Source organism: Nuphar pumila, chromosome 1 (assembly GCF_984573655.1).
Source record: "Nuphar pumila chromosome 1, dmNupPumi1.hap1.1, whole genome shotgun sequence".
Classification (NCBI taxonomy): domain Eukaryota; kingdom Viridiplantae; phylum Streptophyta; class Magnoliopsida; order Nymphaeales; family Nymphaeaceae; genus Nuphar; species Nuphar pumila.
The window spans coordinates 180,306,852-180,321,315 of NC_143249.1; the positions used below are offsets into that span (position 1 = coordinate 180,306,852).

At 35.1% G+C, this 14,464-nt stretch overlaps 1 protein-coding gene across 1 annotated transcript; it reads left to right on the forward strand.

The window, feature by feature from the left end:
* The first annotated feature begins 8,891 nt into the window (after nucleotides 1–8,891).
* Nucleotides 8,892–13,181, forward strand: LOC149851506 (acyl carrier protein 1, chloroplastic-like). Its single transcript, XM_090000980.1, has 4 exons — nucleotides 8,892–9,007; nucleotides 12,303–12,392; nucleotides 12,473–12,595; nucleotides 12,728–13,181. Exons 1-4 carry the CDS (start codon nucleotides 8,939–8,941, stop codon nucleotides 12,860–12,862), a joined length of 417 nt encoding a protein of 138 aa, XP_089857106.1. The 5' UTR covers nucleotides 8,892–8,938; the 3' UTR covers nucleotides 12,863–13,181.
* Nucleotides 13,182–14,464: the final 1,283 nt, after the last annotated feature.

The window sequence follows — 14,464 nt, forward strand, 5'->3', positions numbered from 1 at the left end:
TCCTTGTAAGGTAATTATTTTTCTTATAAAATATTCATGTCAGAGCATTAATCAAATAAAATAACTGATTGTAAAGTCAAACATTATAATTTTATAAGCATTTGGTAGGAAGAGACCTTACCTTGGAGTGTGTGTCGAAAGAGTAAAAAAAAATCTCAAGGGAGTTAGGAACTCTCATCCAAGATATGAATCTTTGATAATTCCTAAGTGTATGTGATCGAAACAGGAAAATCTGTAGGTAAAAGAGAACCATCTCAAGGGAGATTGTGTTACTAGAGAAACTAGGTCAAGGGAGAACACCGAACTGACTAGGGGGACACTAAACCAATTAGAGAAGGGATCAAACCGTTTAGGAGAACACCAAACCAGTTAGAGAAGATATCGAACTGGATAGGAAGACACCGAACCGGTTAAGGAAGGGACCGAACTGGCTAGGGGGATACCAAACCGGTTAAGGAAGGGACCGAACTGGCTAGGGGGACTCCAAACCGGTTAGGGAAGGGACCAAACTGGCTAGGGGGACACCAAACTAGTTAGGAAAGGGATTGAATCAGGTGATAAAGAGGACACAACTGGGTCACAGAAGCTAGAATCGGGTGGTACTGAGGGTGAACCGAGTGGTACAAGGGGTGAATCGGGTGATGCAGCTGGTGAACTGAGTGGTACATGGGTGGATCGAGTGATACAGCTAGTGATCTGAGCGGTACAAGGGTGAATCAAATGGTATAGGAAGTGAATTGGTTGATACAGGGGTGAACCAAGTTGTACAAGGAGTGAATCAGGTGATACAAGAGTGAATGAGGTGATACAGAGGTGAATTGAATGGTACAGAGGGTGAATCGGGTAGTACAGGAAGTGAATCGGGTGGTACAAGAAGTGAACCGAGTGAAACAGGGGGTAAACCGGGTGCAGGGATTACTAAATTGAGTGGTATAGGGGTGAACCGGACCAGGGGACTGAAAGTGGTGGAAACCACCATTTTTGGTGGTTTGAAGGGGGTAGCTGAGATAGGACAAGGGAGAGAGTTGAAAAGGAGGGCAGAATGGGCTGAAGAGAAGGGGTTGCCCTCCCTTTTATAGGGAGAAGGAGGGGCAATTTGGGCATAAAGGGGTATCCACTTGGCTATCCCAAATATTACAACTGTTAAGTTTATGCTTAACACTTGTAAAACCTTAAAAACCATGGGCAATAAACCCGTGTGATTGGGGGTTTGGGAGAATACTTCTGAATCTTGGAGCAGAGTCTAATCTAATGGTCCACAAAAACCTAGTTCAATTAGGTTTTAACTTGGTTTAGGAACTAGTTAGTTTCTAATTATTTTTTAACTAAATCCTTAGTTTTTTCTTAATTGCTCATTGCCTCAAATGAAAACTTTAAATCATGAAACGAGGTTTTGAAAAAGTAGAAATTGCCAAAAAGTCAACAAGGGTATGGACAACCTTGACCCTCAGGTTACTGTGAACCTTGAAAACTATGAAATTGCCTCTATGCCCTTAAAACTATCGGGCATGATTCAAATGTGTTTCAACTCCGATTTTAATGAAATAAAAACCGTTCTTCTTGGATATTTGATATGAATACAACCAAGTGTTCAAAACTTACAAAACAGATCTTAAAATTTATGATTTTTCTCTTAATTTTTTTTCCCGACAATGATTTTGTTTCTGGTAATCACAACCATGAGTATATATATATATATATATATATATATATATATACAATAAAATTAGTCTAAAATGAGAATTTCTTTATTTATTTATTTCGAAAACTTGTGGATATTACAACCACTCTATAGTATTATACTATAGAACCACCATATATTTTTTCAAACACACACACACACACACACACACACACACACACATATATATATATATATATATATATATATATATATATATATATATATATATATATATATATATATATATATATATGATAACTAGAATATGTAAACGAGTGAAATATGTGTACTGGTTGAACCAAACCCTTTGATGTAAAGATCAGACAATTTTTGTGTAAACCTAAAACACCTATTTTTTTCTTCTTTTTCCTTCTCTTCTTTTTTCTTTCCCTTCCCACCGCTTGGTTGGTCGTCAGTTTAAAAACCGTCGGGCTGGTCACAGTTATGTATATAACAACATATTCAAAATTTAAGCAAACCAACATAATTTATTTATAAGTCTTTGTTACAAAATGGTACTGCTTAGTAAAGCAGTACTATACTAAACAAAGTCTATGAAGAAGCATAAGTCACAACCTGGTGAAACTCTGGATCTCGATGTCGCTCTACTCTACACCTCGCATAGTAGATCAATTACCTCAATTCCTCAAAAAAAAGATCAATATCATTCTAGACTGGTAGGAAAGCATTTTAGTTCAAACAAGTATAATATGTTAAAACACAATTAACTACTTAAGGGCCGTAGTTGAAAACATCAATTTCGGATTGTAGTTCAAGTCTTTGTGAATTAGTGTAGTATCATTTAAAGGCACCCCATGTAACGAAGCATGACCTCCTTGAACTCATCTTAACTATGCAAACACAACTTCAGTATTTCACCTATTCGGTCCAACAGTATACTAAGACAAGTGTCTTACATAAGACGATTCATGAACAATACTAACATGCATTCATTCATTCGTCAGTAAACCTACAATTAAAGCATTGTTTTGATATTTAACTAGATCACCCCTGGTATGTGGGAGAAATTACTTTGGCATCAAATGAAGCATCTAGGTATCTTTTATGCTATATATTTTTGTGTCAAGATACTTGAATGACCTTGTCCATAGTGGGGCGACAGATTTTGTTGGGGGAAGGTCGACACATACTTTCATTCAGTATGATCATGATAAGACTCAGTTGCATGAGAACAAGGATATGAAAGAAAAGAGAGTGATAGAGGTGGCACTGACTCGCCATGTGCATCTTTACACACTTAGCTAGCAAAAAAGTGAGAAAGGAGAGATATTGGCCAAGAATGGGTCAAAACTAGCTTAGGTCAAAGTAGGTTTGATTCACTAGGCTAAGACTAGTACTAGTTAAGAAGACCCAAACCTAGGTTTGGTCTGGTCCAACTAGGTTAGAAAAAGATAAATAACTAATCTGCCAAGGTCAAGTGGTTTTGACCCAAATAGGTCTGATTTAGGTCAAGTGAGTTTGAGCTCACCCTAAGTGGGCTCAATCTTGGTCAAGTGGGTTTGACCTAAGTAGGCTAGTCAAGAAGCAAATAAGAGAAAAAATTAATCTGGCTAAATCAAGTGGGCTTCGCCCAAGTAGGCCCGGTCTAGGCCAAGTAGATTCAAGCTCACCTCAAGTGGGCTTGACTCAAGCAAGGAAGCAAGAGAGAGATAGAGGAACCCAAAAGTAAATGTACTTTTCCATGGGGGTTAACCTCTATTTATAAAAAAAATGTGGGTCTTGGATCTGATTCAAATCCAAATCTAAGAGCAACAATAATATTACTTAAAGAAGAAGTAATAGAATGATATTTATGTCCCTATATAACCCACCAATTACTTTTATGAGATATTTATGTGGGACCCACAAAATATTTTATGGGGCAACATATTTTGAGGGCCCATTGGTTGTACTTTACAATAAAATGGCGTGTTTCCCTAAATTCTTTATGATTTTTTAAATCTTTTCTATGTCCAAAATCATAAATATTTGGATATAAAAATACCATTTTGACCTTCGCGTGTGTGAATTTTCTATAGATATGTAAATTTTCTCCCAAATATGTGCCCAAGTATTGCATCCAAGATCCATGACAGACTTTGTCAGTGATTTTTAACCTAGAAAATAAGAGATTCTAGAAAACACATAAAAACAAGACATAAATACCTTTCCAACGAAACCTGATTTGATAAAAAATGATGAACGAGCGTTGAGATACAACCCTGACAACATTTCTAAAATAGGAGATGAACATGCCTTGTTTCACCTATCTTGATTATTCTGTTACATTTTTTAGCCACCCACACCAAAAAACTAAAAAAATAATAATAAGGATGAGGATAGATCAGAGTGTTAACTTTTCAATGCTACCGATATCACCTTGATCTGATAAGCAGTTGGGAAGAAATGTCCTCTGAAAGATAGATTGTTTGATTGTGTCTGTTTGCAGAGCATGTTTTTGTTATGGTCTTAGAACTCAAAGATGAGAACCCTGATTCAAAACAATAAAGTCATTGGCATATGTCTCATCTTTTTAATGACTATAAAAATATAGGTTTTTGACATTGGATCAAAGAAATATAGATTTAAGAAAAGAAACTGTTTTGCAGGAAATATGCAAATATGTAAATTTTCTCCTAAATATATATGAAATTCTTATTATATATAGATTTCTTATAAACATGTGATTTTTCTCATATATGTGTATATATATATATATATATATATATATATATATATATATATATATATATATATATATATATATATATATATATATATATATATATATATATATATATTTGTGTGTGTGTGTGTGTGGATTTTCTCCTAAACACGTGAATTTCTTCTTAAATATATGTGAAGTTCTTGTATACATGCGGATTTCAGCCTAAAAATATGAAATTTGCATATATATAAGGAACTTCACATATATTTAATAAGAAATTCGCATGTTTAAAAGAAAATCCGCATATATATGAAGAAATTTATATATTCGCATGTTGTAAGAGAAAATTCACAATTTCAGGAGAAATTATGCATATATATAGGAGTAATTTTGCATATATCAGCAGGAAATTTACATACATATGAAAAAATTCACATGTTTAAAGGAAAATCCGCACATATATGAGGAACTTCGCATAGATTTAGGAGAAAATTTGCACATATATGAGAAAATTTGGATGTTTAAGAGAAAATCTACATATATATGAGGAAAATCACATATTTGCATATTTTAGGATGAAATTCTCATGTTTAAAAAAAACTGCATATATAAGAGGAACTTTGCATGTATTCAGGAGAAAATCCACATATATAGGAGAAATTTTGCATATATTTAAGCGAAAATCTACATATATATATATATATATATATATATATATATATATATGAAGAAATTCACATATTTAGGAAAAAATCTGCATATATATGAGAAAAATTGCATATTCAAATATTTTTTAAAGAAACAGTCTTTTGGTTTCAAATCTGTATATCTCTTATCCAGCATCGAAGACCTATATTTTTACAGTCGTTGGAAAGTTGACATAAGCCTATAACGTTATTGTTTTGAGTCATAACAGAAAACCCCTCTAGAGTTTTTATTTTTTTGAGTTTTAAGATTGAAACAAAAACATGCTCTACAAATAGGAACAACTGAACAATTTATCTTATAAAGAACATTTATTCTCAACCGCTCATTAGATCAGATGTGATCTTGGTGGCAGTAGAAACCTATGATCAAATCTATCTTTATCTTTTTTCTTATCCTTTCATATTTTTGGTGCAAGTGGTCAAAAAATAGTGTAAAATAATCAAGATAGGTGCAAGCGTACTTGTTCATCTCTTATTTTAGAAACACCGTCGAGCTTTATTTTAGTGCCCGCTTATCATTTTTCAATGAATCAGGTATTGTCGGAAAAATATTTGTCCTTTTTATAAATCTTTTATTGTTTGGGTAAAAAATAAGTGATAAAGTTTGTCATAAATCTTGGATGCAATACTTAGGCACATATTTATAAGAAAATTCGCACATGCAAAGGTTAAAATGATCCTTTGCATCCAAATATTGACATCAAGAGGATTTCAAAAATTGTAAAGCATATTTACATCATTTTTGTTGTACTATACAGTCATTTTTCACGTGAATATTCTCATTATTTTAAGGAGGTGTTTGATAAGCAATACACAAAGTAACCATTGTGTGTTGTCCGTCCCATGTCCCGCATGTGTCCCTCAAAAATGGGATGAAATGCAACCCATTTTGGTGGGACAAAATTTGTTCGAAACAAACTAGTCCAGAACAAGTTGTCCAAGACTTCAAACCCCTATGATGCTAGACAAGGAAATTTATATTGAGAATAAGGGGAAACTGGTAGATCCACTCCAATTGGGGCAACATGGTAATCTTAACTTCATAACGTCATTAACATGAAAGTGATGGTGGTAGCTATTTTTTTTTTTGAAAGACTAGCTGGGGTTCATGGGATACCTTGATGGTTAGTGGTTGGTGGTAGCTAAATTGGTGTATTTTCTTGACCAAAATGAAAAAAAAGTATAGTTTTTCACATTTTTCATAAGTTCAATAGAAAGGGTTGGATACTTGGAAAAAGTTTGGTTTATTGGGCCACATGTGATTTCAAATCAAATTTGATTGAAAATCACAAGAATCAAAACCACATAAGATTCTCATTTAAATGAGAAAGCAACTCTCATTTGTAAAGGCCAATGAAAGTTTATTTCTCACCACTCATTTTCTCAGGTTTGTTTAGCTGATCCCAATGAGATTCATTCTCTCATTTGCATGAGAGTCCAAATCTCATGAGACAACCAAACATGCCCTTGGTAGAGCACATTTGAGCACCATGCTAAGTATAAACTATGTCAATGAGACACGCTTAGACATGTGGACACGGACAGAGATATGTTTGAACAATGTTATTATTTTCTAATGTTTTTTGTTTCAATAAAAATGTCTTTGTAACATCAAAATATGAAAGAAAAAAAATTTATTGATTAAAATTAAAAAAAGTTCGTGCTCTCATGTCTTGTTTTAAAAAAAAAAAAAATACAACTTGTCATCAGGCGTCCTCGTGTCTTTATGAAATAGTTCATGAACTTGATTGTGTTTTGATGAACTTGGTTTTGACTTTCACTTTGTGACAATTGCCAAGAATGTCGTTACAGTGATGGGGCGGAACAAACAAGGAACATCGTTTGTAACGCCAAAGTTTACATTCAGATGCCTCACTTTGCAAAAATTTCAATAATACCTAATTTTTTAATATTTTATTAGGATAAACATGACCATTTGAGTTACTATTTATATTATTGAAAATGATATAAATGGTAGTCACTTTTTGGGATCATTCATTGTTTTGGCAAGACTAGAAAAATATGTCAAACATGAACAATTCACTACTCAAAATAAGTCAAGTATGACCACTTCATATATTTATTAACAATTTTACCCATATATTGCTTAACAAATTAGAGGCCTTAGTAGTGTATTTATCACTTAAAAAAAGCAGGTGCCGAGTAATTGTTGCATGAAAAAATCAGGTGTCATGTCAATTATTGTCTAAAAAAACAAACACGGTTTAAGTTGTCACCTGAAAAATTAGACACTTAAATTTTTTAGGCAACAAAAGGTAAAAGTGCCAAGCAAAAAAAATTAGTCATGTTTGTCGTATTTTCTAACGAGTTAGCAATGGTATTTCTAATAAAAGCAAGAGTCATCTACCTCATTGTATACTTAACTCTATTTAGCTCTCTAAAGAAAAAAATATTGGCTGCCACATGGGTTTCAAACTTCCTTAATAACACTCATAAGGGCATTTCATTTTGATCAAATGACTTGAGCATGGTTAAAATAGCAAGAATCAATTCTAAAAAAAGTATTCTTTTAATGTAAAAATCTAAATTTTAAATGATTTTTTTACTATATTGTAGGTCATTGATAATAAGATGAGAGAGAATCATTTACAGTGGTTTGGACATATTCGACGAAGGCCTAATGATGCTCCAGTTAAAAGGATAGAGATATGAAAAAATATATTAGTTAAAAGAGGTCGGGGTAGGCCTAGGAAGACATGGATGGAGATGATAGGAAAGGATATGAATGCTTTGAACTTCACTGAGGACATGACATTGGATATAAATGATTGGAGGTGATGGATTCATGTGGAAGACCCAGAATGGTTTTCTTTTTGGTTCATATCGTTGACCCCCAATTGTTTTGGGATGAAGGCGTAGTTGTTTGTTGTTGTTGTTGTGTAGGCCATTGGATTTTCCAATAAAAAAAATCTTGCATTCACTATGATCCAAAGGCTACTTTTTATTAAAACAAACATATAGATCCCTAAAAGGTCAAATATGCAAAAAAGAAAAGAAGTTTTCACTAAGGATTTTGAAATTCACAATGGTAGTTAGGGATGATAGTGGACCAGGACGAGGGCAGGGGATAAGGTCTCCACCCTTGTCCCGTCTTAAAATCCTGCCCTCCATCCTTGTACAAGTTTTGATTTTAACCACCATCCTCACCTCCATCATCGGTTCAAACAAAGCGAGGCAGGACAAGATTCTATTTTTTCTTGATCCACTATTATCTCTAAAGAACGATCGGGGACAGGGCAAAGTAGGACAAGGCAAGGATTGGAGATAGGGATGGTCGCAGGGCAGAGAAAAGCGTAAGTCCATCCTTGCATGGGTTTTGATTTTAACCTCCATCCCCACCTCTATCTCTGTTTCATGTCCTCCATCCCCGGTTCAAGCAGGACGAGGAAGGGCAGGGGCCTGTTTTCCCCCATCCCTAATGGTAGCAAGCATTTTCCCCTCTTCAAAATGATAATTTAGTCTTTATTTTTTTTAAATTATATAATGTTAATTAATTTCTTAAATTTTTAACTAAAGGCAAATAAGTAATTTTTTAATGCAAAAAAGTAACTCAATCAGTCATTCGAGTAAGAAATATTAGAACTATTATTTAAAGGAGTCAATTAATGATAAGTGATATATAAGCCGGTCATGGTCACTGAGCAAATTGTTAAAGAAAAATAAACATTTATCATAAATATTCGAGAACCAGGGCAGCTAAACATGAATCTGCCATTCCATAAGCACCTATATGTAAATTATAAAAAATGGGTCGTAGAAAGTAACGGCAATGAAGTCCCTATAAATACAGAATAAGGATGATCATCATGCTCACCATTTGCTCGGCCACCCCAATCTCTTCCTCTCTCTCTCTCCTCCATGGCTTCCGTCACCGCCTCATCCCTCAATTTCAGGTCCTCTGCCGTCCTTTCCGGCCGACCCGCGGCGGTAAGAATCAGATTTCACCGTTTTTTCCAATCTTTTAGATCGATTGCTTGCTTTACGGTGTGGATCTGATCTAGGGTTTTCTCCCGATGTTTCTCTCGGAGATATTAATGGAAAACCATGATTTTTGCAGTCTATGGATGTGATAGTTGTCGTTATTGACGTAGATTTGAGCAATTGCAGGCAAGATCTCAGTAAAGAGATGGATTTTCCCTACAGATCTTGGTTTTTATCCTCCCTTGGTTTTGGTGTATGATGTGTGAGTGGTGAATCTGTCTGTGTTTAGATTCCTTGTTTTTTGCTTTAAAGTTTGGTTTTGGCGGGGAATGTTTGTGATGTATGGTTTTGAAGGCAAGTTATTGTTTGATTCTGTTATTGTTTTTTGTTTTTGAGTCTGGGATTTGACACTATAGACCGAGAGCGGGCAGAGAGAAGTCACTCAACACCAGCATGCAAATATGCATCTTGCAGCATGGGTAGCCAAGACTGCATTTTTTTTTGTGGGCGTGGTGGAAACCCATCTCTAGTATATAAAAGGCCTAATCCATGGGAACACCATTTTTTTCGCCACGGCATTTTCAGAAGAAATGCCGGTGTCCTTTGAGGCTGATTAGCAGTTCTGCGCCTCTTCTTCAAACCCCAGGTTTTTAGATCTAACAATATGTTGCAACAGCAACAGCAAGCGAACAGCCACTGATGGAATATGGAAAACCAACTATTCCCTCTGATTCATATCATATTCCCTCTATTTGAGTCTCAATAACTTGGTTTATAGGTAAATTGTGTATGGTTTGTCTTCAAGCCTAGCAAGGTTGCTTGATCTGGAGAGTGGATGGTGTTTGCGGATGCAACTCTAGGCTACATTTGACATTGGTTCTAGCCTCTGGGATATCCAGATATGTTTGGTTACTTTTGCATGATAAGTAGATCCGTTTGTGATTTGCTCAAGCAAGCTAGTGCCTTCTCAGCAAACCACTTTTATTATTATTTTTTTTTCGGTTAAAGTATTTGCTGTATATGTCTCTGCAAGTTATATATGGCGCCTCTTTTTATCTAAGAGAATTTGGAGAAATATCATATGCAGTCCTGGTCCTAGAGCATTAGAATGTCAGTTTGAAGAATTTTATGCTTGGAATTATGTCACATAGTGTAGTATAATTTGATGCCTTCATGTTTGATACATCTGTTAAACCCATCTTCCTCTGCTCCAAAAACTACAAGACTCCTCACTCCACTGGTGGTGTGTGTGATGAGTTTGCTAAAGATGCGGCTTGTTTCTTTAATTATCTAAGCGCGATGGAGAGTGAGGCACTCTCTGTTGCAAGACACCGTTTATGAGTTATCTGAAATTGTGCCAATAGGATGTGAATTATCTGAAGGGAGGGTGATTCTTTGACCCCTGTTTTCAATGAGAAAAATAATTATCAACATCTGTGTGCGGCTGTGTGTGAAGTGATGTTTTTTTTTTCTTCCCAGGTTTGGGGGATGGGGTGGGGGTTTGATTTGGGTCCTATAATCACCTCATCCTTTTATTAATTCCAAGAAGATAGTTTCTTTTGCACAAGGGGCAGCATGGCATATTCTAAGTCTCTATATCACCATTGAAACATGTGACTTGTTGATGTCATGGCTGTAGGATTTTGTGGTTATACGAACTTCTAATTGGAAAAAATGAAAAGGTTCACTAAGTGCTTTTAAGTTGCTTTGCATTATTTGGTTTTCTGAAAGTTTTGGTCAGTTTTATCAGCAACAATTTTGCAATATTGCTTGTCCATGGAATTTGAATTCTTTGAAATTTTGACATTAATATTAGATATTTGATGAGATCTTTTTTTCTTTCCCCAAAACAGAAAAGGAAATTTTGGATTTTAATTACATTCAGCCCCAAACTTGCCAAATTCTTCCATCCCAAGGTTATAATTTATTATTACAATAACAATTTTTTGGAACATGATCAAATAGAAGATGATGGAAATAGCCTCAGGATCTTTCATCTGCCTGCCTGTGCACATGCATACAAATAATAGCTTTCAGTGTTACACGACGTTCACCTTGAAACTTTTGGTATATTTGCGTGCACACCATGTCCTCTCACGAACCTCAGGTCCACATCACTCATTAGCCCATCTGCAGAGTGCTTTTATGGTAAACCTTTTTGGTGAAACATGACATAATGCAAAGAAGAATTCAAAGGATCAGTTTTTCCAATTTGTACGTAATTTTTTATACCAAGGGCCTTACTTTTGTTAATCATGATTTCATTGGTTTAAGGTTTTAGATGATCACCAACTTACATCATTTAGTGGTCATGAGTCATGACAAGTTAACTACAATGGTTTTAGTGATTGGAAGAACAGGTGTTAGCTGTTTTACTGAAGTGTAGACCTAATAGGCATAAGTTTGCATAGATCTGACATATAACCTTGGTCTCTGCGCATCAAATATGCCCACATCATTAAAAGGCTCCTACTTATGGCCAAAGTATCTTTTGTTTGTATTCGGTATTCCCACCATAAATGGGCAACATATTCGATAAAATTTAATGAAAGAAAGAGATAAGGGGATCAGTTCCTTGCAAAAGCGAGCTAGTGATAGACTGATAGTGAAGTTACTTTTTTGCAACCGATTGCATAAGAAGATGTGTATCTCCATTAGGAAATATTGTCATGTGTGTTTTGGTTTCTGTTAGTAGTTTCCATTGGTCCTACTGCATGGTTACATTTAGTTCAAGGTTATGAGTTATTGGTGGACTGCTATCATGTCTAAATGCGTTCCATAAAACAACTAGTAACAAAATCATGTATTTCCTTTGCCAATTGTTGCATCATTGCGATGCTGTAAAACCTATATAGTGATCTTTTTCTGTTTCCATCATATTAGTATGTAAGCATCCTTGGAACTCATCATAATAAATACCCCATAAATCAAGTAACTTGATTATGGCATTTAAAGTTGTTATAGAAGATTCTGTGACGTGTGAATAGGTAAATCGTGAACTTGGATGAAGCTATTATACATAGTTACACTCTGTTAAGATGTCTATGCTCCTCTCGCTCTCTCAATGAAATGTGAATGTTTGGGTCTTTGAACTTGGGGAGTGTTTTTCAATTTGCAATGACCGATTGATACAAGTTATTGTTGTTTAGCTTTGACAAGTTGGAGAGTATGTATATTTCATGATTTCATCTTTCATCATTGGTTTGTTTCTTGCCATTTATTTGCACTCCCACACACTCTTCCATTTCATAAGTGCGTGCACTATTTACTCAGTGACTCACTTATACCAAGTCTTCTTCAGGTGGTAAGCAGGAACAATCTCGTCAATGTGGTTTCTGTTTCAAAGATGAGAAATGGCTTCCCGTCACTCCGGCGCTGTGTCAGATGCTCTGTAAGCACTCCTCTCTGCGAAATTAGCCCCAGTTTGCTTAAAAAGTCTCTGTTTGGTTTGACAATCCAAAACACATGCAGGCAAAACAAGAAACAGTGCAAAAGGTGTGTGAAATAGTCAGGAAGCAGCTGGCATTACCTCCCGAGTCTACTCTAACCCCTGAATCCGCATTTGCTGATCTTGGTGCTGACTCCCTTGACACGGTATCTTACACTTTGAGCCCAGCATAGCCTTGTTGTTTTTCTTGCTTGTACATGATCTCTTATCTGTAATTAGTCATGATTACAGGCGTGTTATGATTTTTGTTAGCAATTAATTGGGTTTTTTATCCACAGGTGGAAATAGTAATGGGAATCGAGGAGGAATTTGGCATCAGTGTGGAGGAGGAGAGCTCCCAGAGCATCGCAACAGTTCAAGATGCCGCAAATCTTATAGACAAGCTTGTTCAGAAGAATGCTGGTTCAGCTTGAGAGAGGTCTTAGAACTCTGGAATCGTGGGTTTATCTAGTTTCTTTTTCTATTTATCATTAGGTCATCTTCATCTTTATCTCGATTTTTCATAAAACTGTCAGTTTTTGTTAGTTAATGTCAGTCCACTCAAATGTTAGACGGGGGGTTTGAGTCAAGTGAACTGGCTTGGACCTTTTGTGGTTGAATATCTGCAAATTGCCACGAGAAGATGATGAAGCCTCAGTGCAGTGGTGATGATTCTTAGGATTTAGTCTCAAAAAGTTTTGCAGTTTGGCTTGTTAACTTTGATTAGTTTTTGAGTGTGTGAATTCTTGAAAATCCTCTAAAGAGCCTTTGGTGCTTATCTTTGCTATCTACATTATAACGTTTGAATGATTTGAGATTACTCGTATCACAGCCATTCTCGGCAGTCGATAATGTGTTTGGTAGGTCGTGATTTGTGGAATTGCTGTATGTTCATTATTGATCATATAACAATTATGATCAATTGCAACAAAAAAGAAAAAAAAAACAAATAAAAAACATGCTGGCAAGTGATCTACTGATTATCAGAAGTTTCTCCTGAAATTAGATACGTACAAAACCAATTGACACCGTATTCTATTACAAATTGGATATAACACTGATTTACACTCCCACATTCTAGAAATCATGGTTGTAGGTTGTATCTAAAGAGGGTATCCTAAGCAATTGCAATAATTGGGTTCATTGATATTCCTGGTACAGTAGATGCTATTACACATACAATTATACTTCTTAATTAAACCTTATGGTCCTCGATTTCTTTGTTTCATTTCAAAATACTTATGCCCAAAAAATAGGCCGATTCGGTAGCTTTTTGTTCAATTTCTCGTTCGATTTTCATATAAAGGACAAGGCGAGAAAAAAAGCCCTTTTTAACTTCTATTTTGATCGAACGGATATCTTTTATATGAAATCAAAAGATGTGATGAAAGAAATACACCAAATACACACTATTCCTTCTTTTTTATTGAATTTGTCATAACCACTACCTACACTCCATGAAATTGTGCACCACGAATAAGAACTAATGAATAGACTCACGATACCATAGAATCACACTACGATCTCTTGTGCAAAAAATATGATTTGCTTAGATGGGAATAAGAATATCATTCCTACCAAAATAACTTAAGTTCCAACCAATAATTTAATAAAAAAAAGGATATGATCATATCTATAAGGTCTGATTAATAAAAAATGTTTAAGAAATTTGAAAATCTAAAGCTTCTATTAGGTGGGATTTGGTACACCCGGAGCACCCTATCATTACTAATCATATTCATTTCAGCTTTTCCACAACAAGAGGTAACCTTTGGGTATGGTTGAATGTTATTTTTTTCTTGCAAACCTATCAATCCATTGGCTTAGCTTAGTTATGAAGCCAGGAATAAAATAGATGACCACTTCTCAATAACATAAAATGGAAATGACATGGAGAATTAAATCATGAATAAATACAATTCAAGTCTACAGAGTATGACCCGAAACAGAAAACAGTTAATTGGTGGATCTCAATGTTTACTAAGTTTTAACTCCTACAAGTAAAAGAGAGAGAACATTCACTCTGAACGCCTAGA

What these genes read in the sequence shown, in the direction of transcription:
- LOC149851506 (XM_090000980.1), top strand. Translation starts at nt 8,939, where the DNA reads ATGGCTTCCGTCACCGCCTCATCCCTCAATTTCAGGTCCTCTGCCGTC. An exon ending in GGCGCTGTGTCAGATGCTCT is followed by an intron (nt 12,393 to 12,472) that starts GTAAGCACTCCT and finishes AAACACATGCAG; the next exon opens with GCAAAACAAGAAACAGTGCA. An exon ending in GTGCTGACTCCCTTGACACG is followed by an intron (nt 12,596 to 12,727) that starts GTATCTTACACT and finishes TTTTATCCACAG; the next exon opens with GTGGAAATAGTAATGGGAAT.